Source organism: Sciurus vulgaris, assembly GCF_902686455.1.
Source record: "Sciurus vulgaris genome assembly, chromosome: 2".
Classification (NCBI taxonomy): domain Eukaryota; kingdom Metazoa; phylum Chordata; class Mammalia; order Rodentia; family Sciuridae; genus Sciurus; species Sciurus vulgaris.
Window position 1 is genome coordinate 176260918 of NC_136462.1, and position 24900 is coordinate 176285817.

The 24900-nt window shown below is 45.8% G+C and overlaps 1 protein-coding gene and 1 long non-coding RNA gene across 3 annotated transcripts in view; one reads left to right on the forward strand and one right to left on the reverse strand.

Moving 5' to 3' along the window:
• The window catches only part of TGM3 (transglutaminase 3), a 42859-nt gene that overhangs the window by 6914 nt on the left and 11045 nt on the right, over positions 1-24900 (reverse strand). Inside the window, exons 2-10 of the mRNA XM_079118730.1 lie at positions 23105-23278; positions 22504-22746; positions 21843-21961; positions 20508-20636; positions 16779-16956; positions 16538-16673; positions 7810-7913; positions 5617-5862; positions 1536-1844 (exon numbers count right to left, since the gene is read on the reverse strand). Coding sequence (XP_078974856.1) covers positions 1536-1844; positions 5617-5862; positions 7810-7913; positions 16538-16673; positions 16779-16956; positions 20508-20636; positions 21843-21961; positions 22504-22746; positions 23105-23278 — 1638 coding nt within the window. The remainder of the gene's footprint in view (positions 1-1535; positions 1845-5616; positions 5863-7809; positions 7914-16537; positions 16674-16778; positions 16957-20507; positions 20637-21842; positions 21962-22503; positions 22747-23104; positions 23279-24900) is intronic.
• Positions 3475-24900, forward strand: part of LOC306648572 — a 66805-nt gene continuing 45379 nt past the window's right edge. For both annotated transcript variants that reach the window (XR_013760389.1, XR_013760390.1), the window contains exons 1-2: positions 3475-3654; positions 4507-4619. This is a non-coding gene — a long non-coding RNA (uncharacterized lncRNA). The remainder of the gene's footprint in view (positions 3655-4506; positions 4620-24900) is intronic.

The window sequence follows — 24900 nt, forward strand, 5'->3', positions numbered from 1 at the left end:
AAATGTTTGAGTGTACCTTTTGTTTATAGCAGCTCAACTCACAATAGCTAAACTATGGAACCAACCTAGGTGCCCTTCAACAGGTGAACGGAGGAAGTAAACGTGGTACACATACACAATGGAATATTACTCAGCCTTAAAGAAGCATGAAATTATGGCATTTGTCATCAAATGGCCAGAGCTAGAGACTATCACACTAAGTGAAATAAGCCAATCCCAAAAAAACCAAGGGCCAAATATTTTCTCTGCTATGCAGCTGCTAATTCAGAGTGGGGGTGGGGTGCTAGAGAATAGGGGTACTTTGGATTAGGCAGAGGGGTGTGAAGGGAGGGGATATGGGGTCAGGAAGGACGGTAGGATGAATCAGACATTATTACCCTGTGTGCATATATGACTACCTGACTGGTATAATTCCACATCATGTACAACCAGAAGAATGAGAAGTTATACCCCATTTATGTATGATGTGTCAAAATGCATTCTACTGTTATGTCCAACTAATTGAAACAATTTTAAAAACATTTTTTAAAAAAGAAATAATAGCCATGCAGTTGTTTCTGATATTGAGAACATTTCTACCAAAATTCTGCCAGAAGAGGCTGCTGAGGGATGCTGCCTCCTGACAGGTGAAGCACATCTCAATTTCTCTGCAGACATAATTCTTTCATGAAGGGCTATATAATTAATCAGTTTCCATTATGTGAAGCAAATAGCTACCCCACCCTTGCTAATCTGCTTTGTAAGTCCAAACTTTTCATCACAGCTGGAAGGATTTTGCCAGTGTGGGCACACCTGCATTCTGATCCCACAGAACCAGGCTTCCTCCTTTCCACCTGTTCCCTTCCCACCTGCACTGCCCTGGGGCAAGGAGTCACTGTTCCTCCCAAATGCTCAAAGCTCCAAGAAAACCTGTCACTTCGTCAGAAATCAAGAACTCCACACACACCCTGGCAGCTCTGGGGGGTCAAGGGGTGGGGGGAGTTTGAGACCCTATGGTGTATTACAATCCATTGGGGTGAACCTGAAAAGTGACCCGCTGGGAGGTGAAGTGAGGTGGAAGCAGGGTGGCATGTGGGAACAGTGACAGAGCAGACAGGCTTTGGATTTAGCATCAGGAAACCAAGGACTAAGGCCCTGGCATTGCCCCTTACGGGCTCTGATGCATTCTAAGCCTCACTTCTATCTCTGCAACATGGATACTGAACTCTACCCTCTTTTAGAAGACTGAACAAAGTGGTATATAAGGACACTCTGCAGATTGTGCAGGGCGTGTATGCCCGTGCGTGGCTATGAGCTGCCAAAGTCTCCTTCCCTTCCTCTTCTAGGGTGTAAGAGGATTTTGGTTGGCACCATCATGACCTAATGCTGTTCACAGAGATGGCAACTTCCAAAGCACCCAGATCCAAGGCTTGTCCACAGTCATCGCTCTGTCCCCAGTCAGCTGGCTCACCTGGAGCCCAGCAGGAGCCCTCCTGTCTCCACAGACTGCTAACTACTTTGCAGTCCTGGACCCCACCCATCAGAGGACAAGTTACCTTCTTCGGGGTCCAGGGATATTGTGGCCGAGTCCTTCCACACCTCGTGTACAAGCGTGCCATTGTAGACGATGGTCCAGGCAGTCATATTCACCGTCACCGTCTTTCTATCACTGGTCAGGTTTTTGAGCAGCAGGGCTAGGCTGACTTCTTGGCCTACTGCCAGTACGCCAGTGACCTTGAACCTCCCAGAGATGCTGGGCGCCAGTTCCTCTCCTGCCACATCCCCTGCAGATGTGGCGCCAAACGTTGCGTTGGGTTTAAGTTTGCTCAAAGCCTTTTCGTGCACTTGTCTTTCCTCTTTGGAACCTGTGTGTTGGGAAAAGGCAGAAGCATCTCAGAGATGTGGCAGCAACTGGGAGGAAGGTCGGGGCCCTACCTGGAGGGGGGTCCTGGGACTAACACTGGCTCTTCTGCTGTGCCACCAGGATGGTCAGAGCAAGATCTCCACGCACAACATGAGGCTCCCGGACTAGCTGGTCTCTGGTCCTTTCTCCAATCAGGTCTATGCTGCCATGAAGCCATAGGGACAGCTGGTCTGCTCCTGCCCCAAATTACTCTAAGGCTTGATCATTCACTTGTGTCAAGTTAGATTTCATTTTTTTCTTCTGGTACTGGAAATTGAACCCAGGGTGACTTTACCACATCCTCAGCCCTTTCTGTTTTTAATTTTGAGACAGGGTCTTGCTAAATTGCCCAGGCTGGCCTTGAACTTGTGATCCTCCTGCCTTAGCACAGGTGTATACCACCATGCCTAGCTTCATTTTGTTTTTCTTAAATGAAAGGTAGGTTTTTAAGAGACTTAAAGAATAAGCAGGTCATTTTAACCTAAATAACAAAAACTGAACTAAAATAGGTTAGGATGAATTCATAAGCAAAGAAACAAGGGTATGAGTTAGAGCTGAATTTGTTAAAAAAAAAAAAAAAAGAATGTCTAAACACTTCCCTGCACCCTGCTGCCTGTGTCTAAAGGCACTTTGGAAGTCAGAGAGTGACACTTGTGTCCGCACCAGTCAACTAGAGCTACCCATGGCTGGTATGGTTCAAGGTTATGACTAGTTTGAATTGTTGAGAGATTTCAGGTTTCAAAAATGCGAGGGCTGAATAAAAACTGGCTCTGACTCAGTTGAGGGTGCTGCCGAACGTGATGGCATAAGCAGCCCTCCGAGAGTCACGATCGTGTACCCGAGAAGAGCTCTTGAGGCACTAAGAGCTGAGTAAGCAACTGCTGGCCTCTGTCAGGCTGACTGAGCAGTTCATGTGAAGCTCCCTGCCTGGGCCTGAGGCAGGACCTACCACCAAGGAGAAGGTGCTCCCAGGAACATGGAAGAATGACCATATTGACATCTGCCAGCCACCTGATGGACCCATGCTCCCCCAACTAACCTATGCCATTGTTAAGGCACCAGAGGACTTAGGATAAGCACTTTACAACTTGGTGCGCTATTTCCCGTAAGTTATAGGCAGAGGCTTCAGAAGCTGAGCATCCAACATTAGGTTAGAGAGGTGACTGGTCCAGGCCACCATGGGGACTAGAAGCAGAGTGGGAAGGGACCAGCCCCAGGAGTCTGGAACCCTGGTCTGAGGTTCTTCCCACACACCCATTGAAAGGAGGCAGCCAGATTACCCGAGCCGAGAGCTCCTGGTGGGTTGGGTTCCTTTGGGTGCCCTTCCATTTTCTAGTTGAGCTGTAGGTCCACGCCCAGGGTTGCCGGCGGCACAGGGATCTGAGCCTTCTATGCCTGGGACCTCCAAGCAGGTGTGTTTGCACAACGAGGTTCAGCACTTAGATGCCTATATAGGTCACCTGTTGGGCTTACTCAAGACTAAACTTCCTGCTGCTGTTTTCTCCCTGTGGTGTTGCTGTTGCGTAAATGCTTAGCAACCCATTTTATGAGCTTTTCCTCCCTGGGTCCCTCAGAGACAAGCTGGTATCATTAGGTAAGAAGAGCTGGGAAACACCAGGCAGAGTGATCTGTCTTGGTGTCATGGGGACGCAGAGGACCCCCTACTTAGCCTCTCTCCATTGTTTAGGGGGTTTGGCGGGGACAGACAGAGCCCCAGAGGAGCAGGATCAAGGTGCAAGAATAATAGGACACTCACAGGCTCACATATGCAGGTAAGCAGTGCCTGCAAAATGGTCACCTTGGGAAGTCATTATGCCAGGGAGGTTATGCTACTTATTAAGTCCTCCATATATGACAGGCACTGCCCTTGGCATGCTGCGCCCATTCGTATATTTAAATCCAACTGAAGACAGGTATTGCTATTTCCATGTTTCTGGTGAGGAAACAAGGAATCAGAGATCATAAGAAATCTGCTTGAGGCTGCACAGTTCTAAGTGGTGGAACTGGAGTTCGCTTTCTGTCCTGGGTCACTTGTTCCCTGCTCGTATACTTGTTTCTGCATCAGGACATTGTTGAAAAATAATTTCTTACATCTGCCCCCTGTCTGCTCTGCAGTGTTCTCTGTTGCACCCCCAGGGCTCAGCCTGGAGCAGGCACTCAGGAAGGGCTTGGGAAAGCTGTCAGAATAAAAATGGAGTTGCTGGTGTCAACCCTAACCAAAAAAAAAAAAAAAAAAAAAAAAAAAAAATTAACGAAGCGGGAAGTTTCCAAGAAAGAGTTCTCGCACTTGATTGCCTGAGAGCTATGAACACAAAAGACGCTGCCAGAATTACACAGAGGCCACCGCAGCCATACACAAAAATTACCCTCTACAAGGACATCTTCCCGGCAACTGTTCAACCTTGAACTGATGTCTCTCTGCTTATTAATCATTCTGCCCAAAGATTATTGCCTCAAAATATCTGATGTAATCTTCGTTTTTTGCCTTAAAAAAGTCTCCTCATCTCGCTCCCTTTACATACACCCAGAGTTCATCATGGCACGTGTATCCCCATGGCAGTGGGAATAAATAAATAGAATAGATTTTTGGAGAACATGGGCTCTGATTATTTATTTATTTTTAGATTGACAGGCTCAATGCGTACTGATACAAGGTTCATCTGACCTCAATCCTGGGGAACAGCCTGCAGAGACACTTGGGGGCCAAATGGTGGCTGTCAATCCCATTCCCCTAGAGGTATGTCACAAAAAAAGTCCACAAATATCAGCACTCAGAGGAGTCAGACCTCTGGCATTGGGGTCAGGCCCTGCCTCCGGTACTCAGCTTTGCTCTTCGGTAAACACCAAGAACCAGAGGCTGCTTAAAGATTTAGGGCTTCTTTTACCATGGGCACCTTTGCAAGAGTTCTTCTCTTGACCCCTTGGGATCAGCGGCAAGGAGCAATGAATCAACTATTTCCAAACATTTTAGAAAGAGTGAACTGTTTGAACCCATCACGGAGTGACCATGGCCTGCTGGAACAAGTGCTAAATGCCTCTGGGCTTTTTCTAAAAATGAACTTCACCTTCAAAGGCAGAGCTTTTGCCACAATCGAGAACCAACTACCCTGTTGCTGGTTCCAAAACAAAATTTCCAAGCGACAGATGTAATTAGAGTCAGGCAGCTTCGTAACACCTGGCCTTCCAAGGCCACCCCAGCGACCGGCGCTGGCGTGGATGTTGCAGGTTTCAGGGACTCGAGCATTTGCATTGCCATGTGATCATGCCTCACTGGGCTTCTGGGGGAGCCTCTTAAAGATCATGACCCTGGGTCTGTGTCTCTAGGTTTCTTTGTCCCTTTCTTTGTTCAGATGACATTTTCTGCCTGTGTTTCTTGGAGGCTAGGGGAGCAGGACAGAAAAATCTTTCCCTCAACCTTGGGGATCTTCATGTCCCCCCACTGTGATATTGTCATAGTGCTTCCCAGCTGTGCACTGAGACAGAGCCACAGCTGGAGCTGAGCTGGGTGGACAGCTCTGGGTGCCCTGAAGCAAACTTCCTCCGGCACTGCAGCTACTCCTGACCTTCCTGTCCCCACTGTCAGGGCAGTTGGGCATTCGAGGCCCAGGAGCCATCCTACCATTCAGGCGGAAGTAGCTGAGAGTGGTGGGGGATGAGGCCTTTCCTTCTCTCCGCTGGAAACTTTCCACCCACCCTGGAGCCTCTCCTGGTACCCGCTGTCATTCTCCTCTTACCTTCTGGGTACTTGTACTTGTCTGTGACGTCCATGCGAGAGTTGCTGCCTACCGCCTTGGTGCTGATGTACTTGCCAATGGAACGAGTGTCCAAGGAATTCTGCTTCTGGCTGCCGTTGGCAGTATCGTAGATCCAGGTGATGCGGTCAGCGTTAACCTCCGCGAAGATGAAGGTCATGTCGAAATTCAGGTCCACATCCCCCTCTCGGATGGCGTTGACCGAAGCTGGGCCACACTGGAACACTCCTGGTGGCCAGGATGGGAGGCTGGGTGCATCGAGGCTAAGGCCAGGCCCATCTGTCACAGCCTTCCAGGGCCTGCTTCTCCGAGGGCCTTTGGCCCCCTCGCCAACCCCCTACCTCGGCCCAGCCAAACTCCTTCAGCAGGGACTGTCTGCCCTATGCATCTGGAGTCAGCCAGCACCCCCCGTTGCTATCTTTCTGCAACGGCACCCTTACCTAACACCGGCTTCATCCTGCCTCCCTTGGGTGCCTGATCTGAACTGGCCCCATGCTGTTGGTCTGTTTCCTGAAAAGGACAGTCTTCCTTGTCTTGTGCTCATGGCAACTGCCTCTTTTCTTCCTCTACAAATCATTCTGACCCGTAAGGTCATGCCCTCCTACTCCTGGAAGACTCCCCCAATACCCAGCCCACAGGATCTCTTGCTTCTCTGAGCTCTTACGCCCTGACCTTCACCTCCTCCGGCACTTGGCCCAGGTCACTTAGGAGGATGTCGGATAGATGGTAGGTAGAGATAGTGGTGTATAGATCTACAGAGAGTTTCATTCAGGAAGTGCACAGCTGGAAGAGAGCAAGGTATAGCAGCATAGACAGAAGAGTGATATTCCATTTGTGTTTATAAAACAAATAAAAAAAAAGATACACAGACAATTTTTATAAGCTTGAAACAGTGATGCAACCTTTTTTTTTTTTTTTTTTCAACCATGAGCCCTTGAAAGAAATAGACTTGCTCTCTTGGAACATGCGTGATATTGAAACAAAAATTTCATGGGACGATATTTAGTCTTATTAGGTCCAATGTACCCTAATATTTTCTTTTCCATTCCATTTTGTTTTCATTTCTTGAAATGGTGGTCACAACCCATTAACTTGTTTTTATAACCACTAATGGATTACAATGAAAAGTTTAAAATAAACAGTGGGCTAGGAAATATCTAGAAGGTTACACCCCAACCCCAAACTCTAGCAACATACCTTGCTTCTTGTAGGGGGATAGGAGTAATGGGGTGGGGATAGGACTTAATTTTCAGTGTCTGTCCTTTTAGAACTGTTTGAATTTTTTCAAACACTGTGCACATATTACATCATCAATCTTTTTAAATTTTTATTTGCAATTTTTTAGGTATGGGGAATTGAACCCAGGGGTGCTTAACCACTGAGCCACATCCCCAGCCCTTCTTTATATTTTATTTAGAGACAGGGCCTTGCTGAGTTGCTTAGTGCCTCACTAATTTGCTGAGGCTGGCTTTGAACCCTTGATCCTCCTGCCTCATCCTCCTGAGCTACTGGGATCATAGACGTGTGCTACCATGCCTGGCTTAAATCTTGTTTTCTTTTTTTAATATTTGAGATAAACAACTCTAAAAGAAGGTACTAGAGAAAACATGCTCTAGAGAAAAGAAGAGGAAAAGGAAAGACCCCAAGAGAGTCTGGGACCCCAGCCCTGATAGGAGAGAAGAGGGAGAGAGGCCAGGAGTAGAGGAGTCCAGGCCTGGAGCAGAGATGAGGTCACCCGCCAGAGGAACGGCCCTGCTTGGTAGAGGACACCCAGGAAGGAGAGGGAACTGCTGCCGGTCATAATCCTGGAGGTCTGGTGTGCATCACAGAATGTGGACTAAATCCCGAGGGCCAGAGGGAGCCATGAGGTTTCTGTGCTGGGAAAGACAGGCTGCTGGAAAACCATTTTTGCCAGGGAACAATTTCTTTTCTTTGTCACCTGGCATGTGCCAGGACCTCTCCAGTGGCAGAAGCAGCCAGAGTGGCTGCAGAGAAGGCACCACTGAAGTAGCAGCCTGAGTCATACCAGATTAGGTGGGAGAAACTATTTTTAAAATAGTTTTTAAAATCACGCTGCACAGTGCAGAGAGGGAGAGGGTTTTTGGGTTACTACTTGTGTCTCTGTCCTACTCGCGACTTGGAGCTAAACCCAAAGCAGGGCCAGCAGAAGGTTACCTTGGCTTCTCTCCTGAGGGGTAGCGTCCAACACCTGCCATCCACTGTATGAGGGGCCCAGGTCATTCCGCACAAACCAGCCTTCGTTCCAGACATGGAAATTCCTGCAGACAGAACCAGAGACTGCACAGCCTGCCAAAGGCCACACAGCAGTCAAGTGGCACAACACCACATCCCTGGCCTGATAGCACAGTGCCCTGTTCCTCATTGGGTAAGTTAACTGTGGGCCCCACTATTGCACTAAGCATTGGTGAGCACTGTCCCATGGAATTCTCACGGGTTGCGAAATGGGTACTATTTCTAGATTCATTTCATAAAAGGGGAAACTGAGGCTCGGAGACATTAAGCAGTTAGCAATGATGGAGTCAAAGTCTGGACACAGGTATGCTTAATTTTCAAAGCCAAAGGCTTGCCCACCACGGTCCACTTCCTTTCTGGGGAGCAGAATGAATAGAAGGCAACTGGCCAAAGTTCCAGCAGGCATGCCCCATGCCTTTCGTCTGCCTGCATCCTGTTGGGGACATTTCTGCAGCTGGTGTGAGCTGAAAGTACATGGGGTTTCAACAGGAGTGACGGATCTTGCCAAGTGCCACGCCACCTTTCTTGGCTGGGGCCTGAATGGAAGCTCGACATAGATCGGCCCTAGAGTGATCTTCACCAGCAACGTCACTCTGTGTCCTGTTCTCCCCTCACCAGACACAATTAGCCAGAGTTTATCTTGTCCTGTCCTTGGAGTGTGACCTCTTTTCCTCTACCCACTTCCACTAAGCTATAGCCATATTGGCTGTACAAATAAACCTGTAGCTCTGCTTTTTGTTTGGAGGATAAACTTATAACACATGGACCCTTTTGAATGCAGAAATAAATGCTGCATAAAAGAAAAAAGAAAAAAAGAAAGAAAAAAACAATTACCTGAGAGTGAACAAAGTAGGAAGGGGAGTCAGAACTTGGAGGAAGCATTCAGCATGGAATGAGCTGTACCTGATGTGACTTTGCCCCAAGGAGGGGCTATGGTCAGGGAAAAGTGAAGGACAGTAAAAACTCAAATAAATAAGTCATATCTTTCTGACCTGAGGAGCCAGGAGGTAGACCCTGGGTCAACCAGGGAAGCTGGAGAGTGAGGGGGAGTGTTCTGAAAAGAGTCAGGGAAAAGGAACCCCAAATCTGTCTATAAACTCTACCCAAACCTCTGAGTGACCCCTGGACCACACATGTATGAGACACACAATCCAACTAAAGATAAAGGAAAGAATTGAGACTGGAGCTACTCCAACCATGGGTGAGAGGATTTGCAGTGCATCTACCCACAGTGGATTGCTCAAACAAAATAACAGAATATAGACACATTCTGTACAATCTAAAATTACTCAACTTGCAAAGAATCAGAAAAATGTGACTTAGTCTCAAAAGGAAACACAATCAACAGCAATGAACTGTAAAATTATGGAGATGTTGGAATTGTCATACAAAGACTTTAAAGCAGTTGCAATCACTATGTTCAATGAAATAAAGGTAAATATGCACATAATTAATGAAAAGATAGAAATTTATTGGCAGAGAAATAGAAAATATTTAAAAAGAACCAAATGGAACTTTTTTAACTGGAAAAAGATCAACATCTGAAATTAAACCATTCAATGGTTTGACTTATTAGCACAATAGAGATGACAGAGGAAAGAATGAATACACTTGAAGGCAGATCAGTAGAAATTACCCAGTCTGAAGACAAAGGAGAAAAAAGGTTGGAAAAAAAATTAATAAAGTAGAGAAGATGATTGCAACCCACATGCTAGATAGAGATTTACTGTATTAATATTACAAAGTACTTACAAAGAGAGAAAAAAGACACAAAAGAAAAACATGTCCATCAAGGGCAATGAGCAGGCGAATTTCATAAGAGATACAAATGGTCAATGAGCATGTGATAATGGTCTTAACCTCACTACTATTAAAAGAAAATTAAAATGCAGAGAGAAACCATTACAATGACACATAGGTTACATCTATTAGACTAGCAAAGATTAAAGCACAGGACGACACTCTCATTGTTGTCTCATTTCCAGGTGGGAAAACAAGCTCTGTCATGCACCACAGGTGGGAGTCTAAGTGGGTATGACCTTTGCGGAGGGCAATTTGGCAACCAGTATAAAAACCTTTAAAAATCTACATACCCACAGAGCCAGTATTTCCACCTCTAGGAATTTCTCCCACAGAAAAATTCACGTGAGTGCACAGAGATGTCCACATAAAGATGTTCACAGTGGTATTGTTTGTAGTAGCAAAAATGTTGGAGGAAGAGTTCATGGACAAGGGAATGTCAGGTACATTGTCGCACAGTGGTAGGGCAGAACACCATGCAGCTATGGAGGACAGTGAGTACCCTATGGATAGATGCAATTGGTTTCTGCCAATTAAAAAGCCAAAAATGAACGAGCAAAATCAATCTGGTACTGACTGATATTTAAAATACATCATGAGGTAAGAAAATCAAGTCACAAAATCATGTTTGTGTGTGTCTGTATGTGTGTGTGATGAATCCCTTTGAATTTAAAAAAAATGCATAAAAAATTGGAAAAAAAGTCCCCAAATTCTATTGTCTTGGTCAGGATTAATAGTTTGGTATATACATTGCATACATGATAAAATATGAAATAAGTTTTATATTGTTTCTGCAATTCTTCCATATTGTATGTTGAAAATTACTCATTACTTTTGTGACTAGAAAAATAAATGAATATTTTAAAGTTTTATATATATTACATAAATGATAATAGCTAACATAGTAGTAACATGGAAAGTTGTGTTCTTAGTTATAGTAGTTTCCTTCCTTCTTTCTTTCTCTCTTTCTCTGTCTCCCACCCCACTTCCCTCTCTTTCTTCCTATGCTGGGAGTTGAACCCAGGACCCTATGCATGCTAAGCTTGGACTCTGCCTTTGAGTTTCACTCCCTGACTATATTAACTCGTTTAATCCTTATAGCATCCTAAAAGATTTGACAATTCTGCACACTGTGTTGCAGAGAAGTGAAGTAATGTTTGAGGTCTCATGGTAAATTTTGTATAAAAAATTATACACAAAAAGCAAACATATAATAGATTATGTTGCATTTGAAATCATCTTATTTTAGAAGATTAGTTGATGACGGGGGAAATGCTTATAATTAAATATTCAGCCAAGAACACATGATTAAAACTGTGAAGTAGTTGGTTTCCGGGTGTGGGGAAGGATGTACCTATTTGATGTTCTATCTTGCTTTCACATCTTGCATAATGTATAATCCCAATTCTATAAATAGCAACAACGCATAGAGAAAAGTTTGGATAGAAAACTATTGAATGTTAGAAATATGTGAACAACGGAATTATCATGATTTTTACTTTTATATACATTTTGAAATTTCCTACAATTGTGAAAAAAAAAGTCATCATAACACCCACAAAATGTCTTTTTGAATGGATCTTTAAGATGGGTTAGAATTCACCAAAAGAACACAGAGGGAGTGTGGGAAGATGATCTTAGGTGGGCACAGGGACAAGGGAGGGAAGAGAGGGTGGTAAGAACACCACGTTCCTTACCACGTTCCTTACCACGTTCATGTTGTTCCTGGCAGAGAAACCCAGGGGAGGGGTGGGTTGGTTAAAAAAAAAAAAAATGTTAAGTATAGGAGCTGCGTTTTAGTACTTATTTGCAGAGCAGGTAACAAATATATCCTGGTTTCTCCCTCACGCAGAAACCACCACACTAATCCCACAAATAGGGGATGCATGCCATTCAGATGCCCCTAGGCACCATCTCGAAATTCCAGTTTGAACTTCTGGTTGTAACCACCCTCTCTCCCACCACCCACTTACGCTCCTGTTTCTGTCTGTCTTCCAGGTTTCGGCATAGGAGCTCAGGAAAAGGGCAGACTGTTGGCACTAGAACTATCTGAGGTGTTTATTAAAAGATGTCAATTCCTGTCCTTCCTGTCTCTTCCCACACAAATTAACCTTTATTTATTTATTTGTTTGTTTGTTTTTGGTACTGGGTATTGAATCCAGGGATGCTCTACCATTGAGCTATATCCCCAGCCCTTTTTATTTTTTAATTTTGAAACAGGGTTCACTAAGTTGCCCAGGCTGGCTTCAAACTTTTCGATTCTCCTGTCTCAGCCTCCTACAGATGATAGGCATGCAACACCACCCCTGGCTCCACCCAAATTAATTCTAATGTAATCTTGGACTTTTATAAACCACTACTACAGAGAAAGCAACTGAGATAAGCTTACTTGAGAATTCACAGACTAAGGAGACTCTGCCTGGATAGTGATCCCAGTGCCCAACCCCTTCTGTAGATAAACTCCAACCACAGTTCAGATACTGCCTCTGCCAAGCCATCTTTCCCGACAAGCTGAGAGAATGCCTGTGGGACCTCTCTGCTGTCTCTGAATCTCGCACATAATTCAAGGATTTTACTTCTTCTGCTCCATAATAGCCAATCATTTTATGTGACTGTAAATGCCTCTACTGCAGTCCCTGCTAGAAGAAGAACCCCTCTCGGTGCCCAGTGTCTGGTCAAGGATGTCCTGAGTCACGCTTGCTGAATTCAATTGTCCTGGGGACAAGGCTACTGTTGGTTCCCTCCCTGTGGGGTCTCAGTGGCTCCGTGCTAATGGGCGTGGGTGTCCAGAGGCAGAGCTGTGTGCAGAGAGACTGCACAGGAGCCAGGGGCTCTGCTGTGTGCCTGCACACAGCTCCCCTTCAGAATTGCTGCCCAACCCCATCTGCCTCCATCCCCAGAGCTCCACACAGGTCTACAAGTACATTCAGGTCTGTGCTACAGAAATTGGGCGAGGGAGTCTAACAAATTAAGGAAACAAGCCAGAAACATCAAGCTAACCTTGGCCCAACTGTTCTGAATCATTTGGTGACTGCTCAGTGACTGAGAGGGCTCCAGAGACCTCCTTCACAGTGGCCCGGCAGGGAACTGGATCACAAAAGCATCCTTAATTAAGCTCTCCCCAAACTGTCCCGTCTCTGAATAAATTGGCATGAGCAGAAGGGCTTAGAAAAATATGTTCCCCACTGGATGCTGTGAATGTGATTTTTAAAAAGACCTGGAAGAAATCACAGAGGATTACTGATCTAGCCTTTCCTTTTATGGGGTTGGGGAGGGGGACTGAGATGTGGAAAAGAACCCCCTGCAGATACCAAAATGTGCAACCTCAAATCCCATATGTAAAATGGTGTAGTGTCTGCATAAAACCTACACACATCCTCCGTATGCTTTAAATCATCCCTAGATGACTTATAATACCTAATACAATGTAAATGCTATGCAAATAGTTGTTATACTAGTTGTTTAGGGAGTAATGACAACAAATGTATGTATTCAGTCAGTACAGATGCAATTGTCACAGGTATAACTATATTTTCCACCCACAGTTGGTTGAATCTGTGGAAGTAACAGGGACACAGGGCTGACCATACTTCTCTCTGTGCCTTTGTTTTCTCCTCTTTAAAATGAGCAGGTCCTCTCTCAGGTCCCTTCCAGTCCTAATGTTCTTTGACTTGGTAGAGTCCTGTTTAAAGACACTTGGGTTCTACCCCTAGCTTGGTCACTAATTCACAAAGTGACTGTGGGCGAGTCATTTTTCTTCATGGAGACTCTGGGACATATTTAGTCTTGCAAAGAAGTAGCTTTTGCTGCTTGAAGTGAATCCAAAAAACCAGTTTCTCCTCTGGAATGGGTTGGGTAGCACCAACCTAACCAGAGCTCTTACTGGTGTCCAGCCAATTCTTTTGGAAAAATCTCAAGGTAAGAGCTGTCAGAGTTCTCAAACGTCAATCACGAATAGTAACAACACTCTGTCATCTCTGGTGGTTTTTTTTTTTTTTTTTGGTAGTAGAGATTGAACTCAAGGGCACTTAAACCGCTGAGCTACATGCCCAGCACTTTTAAAGAGCTTTTTTTTTTTTTTTTTTTTCCTAATTTCAAATTTTGAGACAGGGTTTTGCTAAGTTGCTTAGGGTCTTGCTAAGTTGTTGAGACTGGCCTCAACCTTGCAACCTTCCTGTCTTCGTCTCCCAGGCTGCTGCGATTATAATCACGTGTCACTATGCCTGATTCTCTGGTGCTGTATAGTTTACAAATCTGCCTGAGTTTAAATCTCATCTCCACCACCTTCTGGATATGTGCCGTTGGGTAAATTCTTCAACCTTGGTGCCTCAGTTTCCTCAACTGTAAGATGGGGCTGACAATAACAGGCGCTCCTCGTCATTTGTGAAGATAAATGTAAGCACTTAGAACCGTTCCTGGCACACAGCCGCGGCTCAGCAAGCCATTAGCTGCTGCTGTTATCATTACTAAGCATTTTCTGATGCTTAGCCTCACTGACCCTCACGTTCTGTTTCTGGGTAAAGTTCTAAAGCTTCCAACATTTACAGCTTACAAAGATTCAGACCAAAGGTTTTCTGTCCAAACCCAGGCTGGTCTTATAATAATAGGTTAGTAATTACACTCCAGGCAGAAAATGACTCGCGCTTCAGCTCTCTCCTGGGTGGATTTAATGTACAAAGAGTAGCAAACTCCCTTGGGAGGGGTAGCCCTCCTAGCAAAAGTGGGGCAGTCTGGCTGCAGAGAGTAAAACCAGTCAAGTTTGCAAAAGACTTAAATGACAGTTGACTTCACTGACGGGAGAAACTTGGGGCCAGAAAGATGAGGTGGTTTGCACAAACCACCAGAGCAAGCCGGTAGGAGGAGAGGAATAAGGGCTCAGGACTCCCTGTCTTCATACCGTCCAGGGCTACTGCCCCACCCACAGCTGGCAGGGGGTGTGGTGGGGCGTGGCCATCAGCTCCTCTGCTGAGAAGGGATCAGAAGTGGAGGTGGGAAAGGAAGGGGTGACCGGACCCTCCGGAACACTTGGGGCTCCTAGACCTGGAGCCCTCCCAACAGAAATGACAGTGAGCCACCCAGGTATGTCTTCATCAACCTCTACTTGTCCCCAAAGGGATTATATTTGAATGAATTATTAAGCTGATGTGGGATAATCAAAAGTTCTAATTCCAAATTCAGCTTAAAAGCTCCCCCTTTCCGCTTTCCGGAAACCTCCCTTGAAGATTCCCTTTCCAGGTTCCCACAGTGCTTACTGTCTGAATCACTCACCTGGCTCGTCACACACCATGCTGGTTGCTAAGTCACCTCTAGTAAGGGCTTCCCACCCCTGTCTCCTAATAGTGCCATAAATGCTTTGCACAGAGAGACCCAGTCTTAGACATTCTGGTCTCCCTGCAGCTCCTAGTGTACAGGATCTCCGCGGAAAGGTTACAAACAGGGAACCTTCCCCCAGAAGATCAGGCATCTTGTTCCACCGACCATCTCCTATTATAGAGGAAGCTAAGGCTAGGAAGGCATTGCCCGGATGATCAGAACTGCCTACAATGGGATTTCAGACACAGTGACAAAAGAAAAAGCCAGGGAGAAGGAATGATACTCATATATGGGAGATCAGAAAAAAAAAAAAAAAAACCACAACCTTGCCACAGTAGTCATGCCATCAAAAAGAAAATCGTGTGCACTGATGGAGAAAGAAAATCCTAAAATAAGCTTTCTCTCTCGCACGAAACCTTGGAATCCACGTGACAACAGATGAATGACATAAACCTCACTTTCCCACCGAGGGGAGAGAATGCTAATGCTAGTCCAGTGGTTGGCACAAGGTTGATGTCTGTCTGTGTTAATGGCCTTTCCCACTAGTTTCTACTTGTCCTTTTGCTTTATTCCATCAGTTACATTTCAGAAAAGTTTGACCTTCGCATCCTGGGAATATATATATAGACCACCTTAAAGTCTAACATCTGGAAATAAGGCAGCATCTGCCATTAGGTTACCCAGGCATGTATATGCTTGTGAGCAATTATGTGTGTGTTTCCTTTCAAATTCATTAAAATGATAGATGATTGACATATAAGTGTGAGTCTTTTTAAAGAGACACATAAATATCTGTGTATATATAGGTATAGACAACGTTTTCAATACCATCTGGTAATAACTTGGCACATAGTATAATCTTAAATAGTTGTAATAATACATATCTTTGTGTACATATACTGCTTTTTATATTTATAGATATATGCCTATACATTTTATGTGGGCATCTGTTATATAAATAGATGTGTATACATATGTGTGTACATGGCAGAATTATGATTATGAATCTAAACACAAAATTTCGTATTTTCATCTGAAATTCAAAATGAACTTATAAACTTTTCAATCTGTCAACCAAGATATGTAACATGTATATAAATGTTAAGTAATGTGTCAGTTTCCTTACTCTCTTTAAGAAAACCCTTCCGTCATATGGGTTACCTGAAATAAGATAGATTTATGTTTCCTGCTGGCAAATCAATAGCATCAACTTTACCTTCTAAAGTAGTATCGAGTCTAATGGAGCTTGTAAACTCAGGGCAGGTTCATAGAGTTCACGCTCACCTCCGTCATTGGCATCCGGCCCTTCATCTGAGGGCAGCACAATGGAGCAGACCTCAGATCTTGCAGAGCCCCGAGAAGAGGGGCTTGGGGTCCTGTTGGGTATGCAGTCTGCATTGGCAGCATTTCTGTCTTAAACCTGTACTGGCAGGTTGTTTTCCTCCAACTCCAGGGTGCAACTGGGTCCCAGGGGAAGGTGGGGCAAGAAGCTACTAAAACTTGGTGCTTGTGGTGCTGTGGCAGGTCAGATACTCACCATACACTATCACTACCTTTGTCCAGGGGGTTTCCCATGGGGTCGTAGTACACATCCACGCTGAGGTTTCGGTCTGTGTCATGAGCCGAGTTGAAGTTGGTGATCACCCGGGAGGGAATCCCCAAGGATCGCAGCACTGCAAGTCAGGGCTGGCATGAGGACTTGGCTTGTGTTGGGGGGTACCCTGGCACACCCCATCGCTGCCCACTGACCCAGCAAAGGCACGTCATACTCAAGGTACCTGTGTTGAGGGCCCCTGCAAACACCCAGCACTGGCCAAATCGGACCGGCCTGAAGCCAGACTTTTTCCACTCCTTGAGGATCTCCACGCTGCCATTCCAGTTCCGTGGGTCCCGGCCACCTGTGTAACTGCCGCTCCAATTCCCAGCAATCACGCCGTTGTCATCGTTGCCATTGATCTGGGCAGAAAATTCCCACAAATGAATCAGCACCAGTCTTTTCCTATGAGAGTGACTTGCAGAATTCAGAGGACAAGGTGGGGGGATGAGGAAGAAAACCAGGGACCCTTGAGACAATGTTCCGTCTTTCATCTTGAAATGATGATAATTGTAACAATAATCCCTTAAGAGTATTGAGTGGTTTATGGGTTCGGAGGTGCTTTGCTTAATGGACCACGCTGGATTGCCCTTGATCCCTACGTCAATCCTGTGCTGCAGCTGACATGGAAAATCAGAGACTCCACAGCCTGTCAGTGGCAAGGCAGGGCCAGAAATGCAGCTTGCAGAGGACTTCTGGCAAGAAAGAACTCCCGAGCTATCACTGCTGTCTGTCAGGGGTCCATGACTTGAAATTCTTTTGGTTTAGTAGGGTTCTGCAACGATCATTTTAAAACATAAACATCTAACGTCTTAGAAAGAATAAAAATGGAATGTTGCTTTTCATTCATTCATTTGTCCATTTTTTCATTCATTCATCTGACTGAAGGCATGGTTCTGGTATAAGGAACACAATCATATTGCAGAATAAGAGGAGCACAGGAGGTGGGGGTGTAGTTCAGTGACAGGTTGCGTGCCTCGCATGCACAGGCCCTGGGTTCTAGTCCAGCACCCCAAAAACAAAAAACAAAAAAACAAAAAAAAAAAAAAAAGGAAAAGAAGAGAGCACTGACTAAGGACCTCAGGTCTACTGTCTTCTAGAGATACTGTGGAAATACTTATGGGTGGAATGATGTCAACGATGTCCTGTCTGGGATTTATCAAATGATCTGTGGAGGAGGGGGTCAGATGTGATATGAGACCAGTCTTGAGTGGGTGGACAATTGCTGAACCTGGTGATGGGTACATAGGAACTTATTATGGTTCCTTTTGTGTAAGTCTGAACTTTTCCATAATGAAAAGTTAAGAGAGGGCTGGGGATGTAGCTCAGAGGTAGAGGGCTTACCTAGCATGCATGAAGGCCGGGGTTGACCCACAGTGCACACACATGCATGCACACACACACACACACACACATAATTAAAACAGACAGAGAGGAGAAACCTAGGCTATGAGCACGGCTTTGCGACTGGTCAGCTTGGGGATCCTGGGCAAGTCACTCACCTCCCTGGGTCTTATGTCTTCACCTTCCAGTACAGAAAAAGTGAGAAGCAAATGCTCTCTGAGCAAGCTTCCAGTAGTGAAGTTTTGAGTCTAGAACTGTCATTAACCCCTACTCTACAATGAGAGGCAGGACCAGGACCCCCAAGGCTTGCCTAGCCTGTGGGTTCCACTCCCTCTCTTTGGAACATCCCTAGTGGCAAGGCCTATGGGAATGAATATTCTGGAAACAGGCAGATGCTGTCCCAGGACAGGCTGGGCCCAACATTTCCTGGCCCTCAGACCAGGGCTGAGCTTTGCACCCCTTCCAGGAGGGCCTGGCCTATAATCGGAGGACCAGGCAAGGGAGGCCTCCTCGGAGAGGGAGGATGTGCAGCCTTTCTCCCTCTCCTCTGTCACAGGAGCTGCAGCCACCAGTGTGGTAATCAGCAGGGTCATCTCTGGTTGAAAGCTGAGTGTTCAAAGCCCTGGCACAGACCATAATTAGCTCCTGGCCCAGCCCAACAGGGAGGTCTGGAGGGAGCATCAGGGAGGTGCAGCCGAGGAAATTGGCTCTGAGATAAAGAGGTTTGGCCCTTGGCTTAGTGAGTCAGCAGCTGTAGGGCCAGCTGGCCGCACCCTCTCTCTCCTGGTGCGGGAGCTCAGCTCCCTGAATGGTCCTGAATTCCAGCTAGACTTGACCTCTGGCTCAGTTTAATGCCCCTCTTCCAGGCCACTTGATTTTCAAGATTCAGCCCCAATCTCACTTCCACTCTGTACCATTTCCTGGCCGCTTAGGCCCTCACCAATCCCAGGGCCCCCAAGTTCTCCGGGCCTATTCCAGGTCTTTCCTGCAAGAACTGGTTTCAGACTCAACTCTCAAAAAGCTCTCACTGATCAACCTCACATATTTATCCTGCAGCTGGAAGGTTGTCAGAATTTCTATCCAAGTAACTAGTTTGTTAGTTTGGAGATGATCCATCTCAAAAGTAAAGAGACCAAGTCAGGCCTACCTCATGAACCAAAATAAAAAGCAGTTTGAGATACTTCTGGGTAATTGTTCAGCTGAAGAAAGTTAAAATGAAAGAACTTGCTTTGACTTTTTAGCTTTTTAACTTGTAACTTTTAAGCTGGTTGATCCTCTGGTCACTCAAAATTTTTGTTGTTGTTGTTGGTGCATTATGGTTATACATAATAATGGGATTCATCGTGACACTGGTCATTTTTTTTAAACAGAGGCATGCTCTGCACACTGAGTGCAGAGCCACAGATTCCTCCAGTATTTAGCTGTGTGCGCATGCATGTGTGCGGCAGGTCTCTCAGGCTGAGGTCGAAGTGACTAGAAAGAGGGCCGGGTGGGCAGCTCGAGACCTTGTGGTTTGACTCACAGTTTATGCACTGCGAGCAAGACACATTAGCTCCTGGAGCTTCTTTCCCCATCTAGATAATGAATGGGTGTCCCGACAGTCTAGTGCTTTCTGCTGTGGAGGAGCTGGATGACAGCAAAGGAGGTTAAAGCCTCGGGCTCACTAGCGGACGTGATGTGCCTCCCTACTCAGAGGCCCCACAATGGAGTAGATCCTGGCTTGGCATCCTGCCTGCCTCCTGTCCCATCCCTGGAAGATGCCCAAAGGAGAAGTCACATTTGAAACAGACAGCACCCAAACTTCCTGATGCTGAGAACGCAAGGAAGCAGAACCTGCCTGTGCTCTAGCTAGCATAGACTAGCTAAATCTACACAGGTACATCACATGGCTTTGGTTTCTATGAATTGTAACCACTTTGGTAGGACCAGAGGAGCAACAGTATGGCTGCTTCTCCAGTTTGATCAAACTGCATAAAATTTACGTATTTATATATTTAAATTTTTTTTTGTACTAGGAATTGAAACTGGGAAACTGGGGATGCTTAACCAATAAGCCACATCCTCAGCCCTTTTTAATATTTTTATTTAGAGACAAGGTTTCATTAAGTTGCTTGCTTGGTGCCTTGCTAAGTTGCTGAGACTGGCTTTAAACTTGGGATCTTCCTGCCTTAGCCTCCTGAGCTCCTGGGATTACAGGTGTGTGCCACTGCACTGGGCTTATTATTATTATTATTATTTTAATAATTTGTCTATGATGTGGACAGGTATCTGAATCCAGGCAGGTTCCTTAGCTGCAGGTAATGCCTCGTCTGAGAAAGGCCTCACTGTACAGTGGGAAGGGCCTTGAAGCCAGCCAGACCTGTCTCTGCCTGCCCCTCACTCAACGTGCCTCAAGTAGGACTTTGATTTCAGGATTTTCATTTTCTACCTTGGCAAAACGGGGGTGGTCGTAGCCGTCAACTGTGTTTGGTGAACTATTAGACGGCATACGTAGAGGGCATGTGCCAAACTCAGCGTTGGTGCTCAGTGTACAGTAACAACCAGTAATTATCTTTGTCCTGTTACTCACCATGGCACTCAGCACCCGGCCAACGTATTTAGGGTCGTTTCTGCGGGCCACATCAGTAGTAGGGTCACGGCGGAAGTTCAGACTCTTATCCAAGATGGAGAGGCCGATTCTCAGAATGTCTTCTTCAAACTATTCAGAATGGGACGATATATTACCATGCAAGAAATGACAAGTGGTACTGGCTAATTATGGGAACAGGAACCTCAATGGTGAGACCACAGGATCTAGATGGGACCGTCCATTGAATTGAGAGCCCCTGAGGAACAGCTGCCGACTTCTCTATCTATATAAAGAGCCATCAGGGCAAGCTCTTCTCAAAGTTTCCTTTTAGCTATGACTATGATCTGGAGTATATTATTTAGACTCCTGGGAAACCAGTAATAAGGAGAAAAAATGTCACTCAAAATGCATCTGAAGCCATTGTCACAAAATTAGGCTTATGTTAAATAATTGCTTCACACTAGTTCCTCTGGCCTTAGATTCTTGCTTTTGCTTGTCTTTCTGCCTAGAAGGCTCTTCTCCAAGATATCTATCAGATTCCCTTACCCACTTCAGGTTCCTGATGAAAAGCTCCTTCTCAAACCAGGCCACCCAAAATAGCTTCCTTCCCATCCCTAGGTGCAACTCTGTGCCCTTACCCTTATTATTTTTTTTTTTCTTTTCTTCCTTCTAATGAAATTTGACACAGAAAACCAACATAGAAAAGATTTATTCTGGTTGACTACAGAATGGAGCCTGGGGTGGGCAGGGCAGGTACCTGTGTACCCCTCTTAGGTACCCAGGCACCCTGGCTCTGCCTCATTCTAATGCCTTTATTTATCTTCTGGGGGGTTGGGGAGGAAAAGTGGAAGGGCATTCCTAAACGTTTTCTAAAATGGGCAAACCTAGGAACTCTCTGAACTCAGAGGTAGAGTAAGGTAACACAGGACAAAGAGACCGCAGCTGTAAAAGGGTAGGGCACTCAGTAAGGATGTTTCATCACATTTTAACATTGAATGAGTAATAATAGAAGTTATGTTACTATCCCGATGGTCTCTCTGGGGCCTTATGCTTATCTGTGTATCGAGGCACCAGTGATACTTCTGTGCACTAACTGAGTTACGTGTGTCTGTCGTGCCCACTAGCTTGTGACTCCTTTAAGCAGGAGACCTTCTCCATTTCCTGTGTCCTTAGTGAGCAGCTCAGGGTCTGGAGCATAGTAGATGGTCAATAAATATCTTCTGAATGAATGAATAAGGGCAGGCAAATGGGACAGATGCAGGGATGATCTGTGAGGCAAGCCACTGAGCTTTCTTAATTGGGACATTACCCTTAGTCTCCTTAGGACCCTTTTACCTGTCCAAAATTCCAGCCAACCATGCTAATTCGATTTGTGCTTCCTACATAGATGATGCCGGAATCTTCCTCAACATACTCTTGTCTCTCAGCTTGGTTACTCATAAAGACATCATCCCCTATTTGACAAAGAAAGCAGATATCAGGGACTAGAATTCCACAGAGGATCCAAGAAATCAGCCCTCCTTCCCCAACCTGCACCTAGGGAATAAAGTCTTGGGCTCTAATGCCTCCCACTCTCTTTGTGGGAACTCGGGGCTGGAAAGAGAAGCTGGGCTGACCTGAGGGTCTGAAAATGAGACCCCAGGGATAACACGCTTCCTCCTTCAGGCAGAAAGCTATCGCCAAGCTTCAGAACTATACTGAGTCATTGCCCCTTATAATTAACCATGCTCTGAAGTGTATAAAAATTCATGTGATCCCCAGAGGAAATAGCAGTATGTTCACTTAATGGGGAAGGATTTAAGGATCAGAGAGATAGAGTTGACTGCTCAGACTCCCAAAGCTGGTTAAGTGGCAGAGCTTCTGACCTCTAGCTTCTCTGTTCTTTCCATAGCCCACAAACTTGCCCCAGTGAAACTTGAGCTTATGAAGGACATTCCCCCATCTCCTTTCCATAGGCATGGCTTAGGTCAGGGCTGGCGGGTGATTGGAGGCTTACCTTGCATCCAGGGGTTAAAGAGCAGTATGAACATTCCAAGCTTCTTGGAGGAGACACCGCTCTGGGAGGAGATCTGAATGTTCATGGTGTACCACCCTATGGGTGCATTGACGGGACTGGAGATGGCGATGGTCAGAGCATTGCCATTGCTGGCCTTGAGCTGGGCATTCCAGCCCCCTCTACTGCTCCCACTGGAGACTGGAAAAGTAGCCTTCGTCCTGGCTGACTCTGACGGGGAGGGTCCTGTCAAAGAAGACAGAAGCTGAGAGAAACTAAAGACTGCGGCTCAGACCATGGAGACAGATCAGGTTCCAGTACAACTGCAAGGTCCCTTGGGGGGCATTCATCCCATGGAATTCCATATGATAGTGCTGGAAGTAACTTGGGAGACTATGCCAGTCACATCCCTCTCAATCTGAGGATGATAACTCTTAGACTCAGAGATGGGCAGTCACTTGCCCAAGGTCACACTGAACTGATGGCAGAGCTGGGTCACAGTCCAAAGCCCATTGATCCCAATATGGTGGCCATTCTCCTTGGGATGGGCAGACCCAAAATCTACTCGGTGTCTGTGGATATGGTGAGGGAAGTGAGTAGGTACCTGTGGAGACTGTGAAATCTAGACGTTCATCAGAGCCAAGACTTCGGTTGCAGGATATTGAGACCTCGAAGGGCTGGCCTCTCCGCAAGATGAGATCTTGGCTGGAGAACTTTTCTGTATGATGTGCGCCCCTGTTAGCAGACATCTGCCAGTTGATGTTCTGGATTTCCAGAGCTGTGAGATAGAGAAGGAGAATCTGAGGTCTTGGGAGGCAGGGGCGGTGGAGTGGGGAAAGAGCAGACGATGCCACGGGGTGAGGCTAGTCAGAGTGGAGCCAAACTTCTGGAAGGAATCACATTAAAACTAAAAGACTTTGATCCTGCATAGCAAAAATCTTACAGTGTATTCCAGTTGGACCTTTCCAGACTCAGATATCCAAACTCACATGATCCCAGATCATAGAAAGGCCCTGATCTTGTAGACAACTGCAAGGAGAGGGTCTTTCACCTGCACCTAGTGGCCTGTCACTCAGACCTCAAGGAATAGGCCAAACACTAAGGGACCCTTGCTAATCATCCAGAGGACCTGTGTTGCCAGAGCACCTCTGTTCTGTTTTAGTGTCTCTCAATGCTTTGTGGATGAGGCTCCAACAGAATTGGGGAGGAGGAAGCTTCTCTCTATTCTATGGGCGTGGCTTGTTTTCTTGTGTCCTTGCATCTCCCCAGACACCAACGACCTTTTCTTTAATGTCTGACAGACATTTACTGGGAGGCGGCCTGAGCTTCTAGTGCTGCTAGCCATGACCCTGAGCAACATTTCTAGGCCGAGGGATTGGGAAGTTCCAGGCCCAGAGGAAACTTACAAATACTCACCCAGCTACATAGAGGACTGGATCAAAGACCAGTGAAATCCCTGGATGAGACCCTGAAGACACACATCTCAAAATATACCCCCCTCCAGTCCTTCTCATGTGACTGTGGAAGTGACAGAGCCAAACTGCATAGGGCTTATGAGAGTCACTGTGATATATCAGGCATTTGGCTCCTGGAAACCTGTCGAGCAGTTCATTCCCTTGAGTGATGTGTGAGATGTTATGTCGCTCATTACTCTGCAACCCAAAGTGCTCTCTGTCTTCATGACGGGGCCACAACTCTGGTGGGAACGTGACGCACACCCCAGGACCGGATAGAATTCTTAATCTGTGTCTCTCTTGCCATCAGAGTGTGCCTTTTTGGTCTTTAAATCCTGATGCCCAGCACATTATTTGACTGTGGGAGGGTAACTGAATACATAAATGAAGGAAAAAACAAGTGAACAAACAAAGGAAAAAACTAACATCATAAAACACCCTTCATAACTAAAACTCAAAATTTGGCCCATCAAGAAAGGTGAATGTGGGGCATCCATCTGTTAGACATATAAAATGCACCTATTATTTGTAGGACACTGTTAGATCCCATGTTGGGAGTGGAAAAACGTGTGAGATGTAGTTTTAACTTTTAAAGAGCATCTGTAGTGGGTAAGGCAAGCATAAGTGGTAAAAGATGATGGAGTGGGGAGAATCCAGTCCCCTTCCCATATGGAAGATGCATAAGAGATGCAGGCAGGAGAGAATCACTTCCAGTTACAGGGATCAGAAAAAGTTTCATTGAAAATGCTGAAGTTTTTTTTTTTTTTTGGGGGGGGGGGCAGGCCGGGTGGTAGGGAATAGGAGTTGAATCCAGGGGCACTTGATCACAGGACTGTATTCCCAGCTCTTTTTAAATCTTCCATTTTGAGACAGGATCTCACTAAACTGTTTAGGGCTAAGTAGCTGAGGCTGGCCTTAAACTTGTGAACCTCCTGCCCACTGTGCC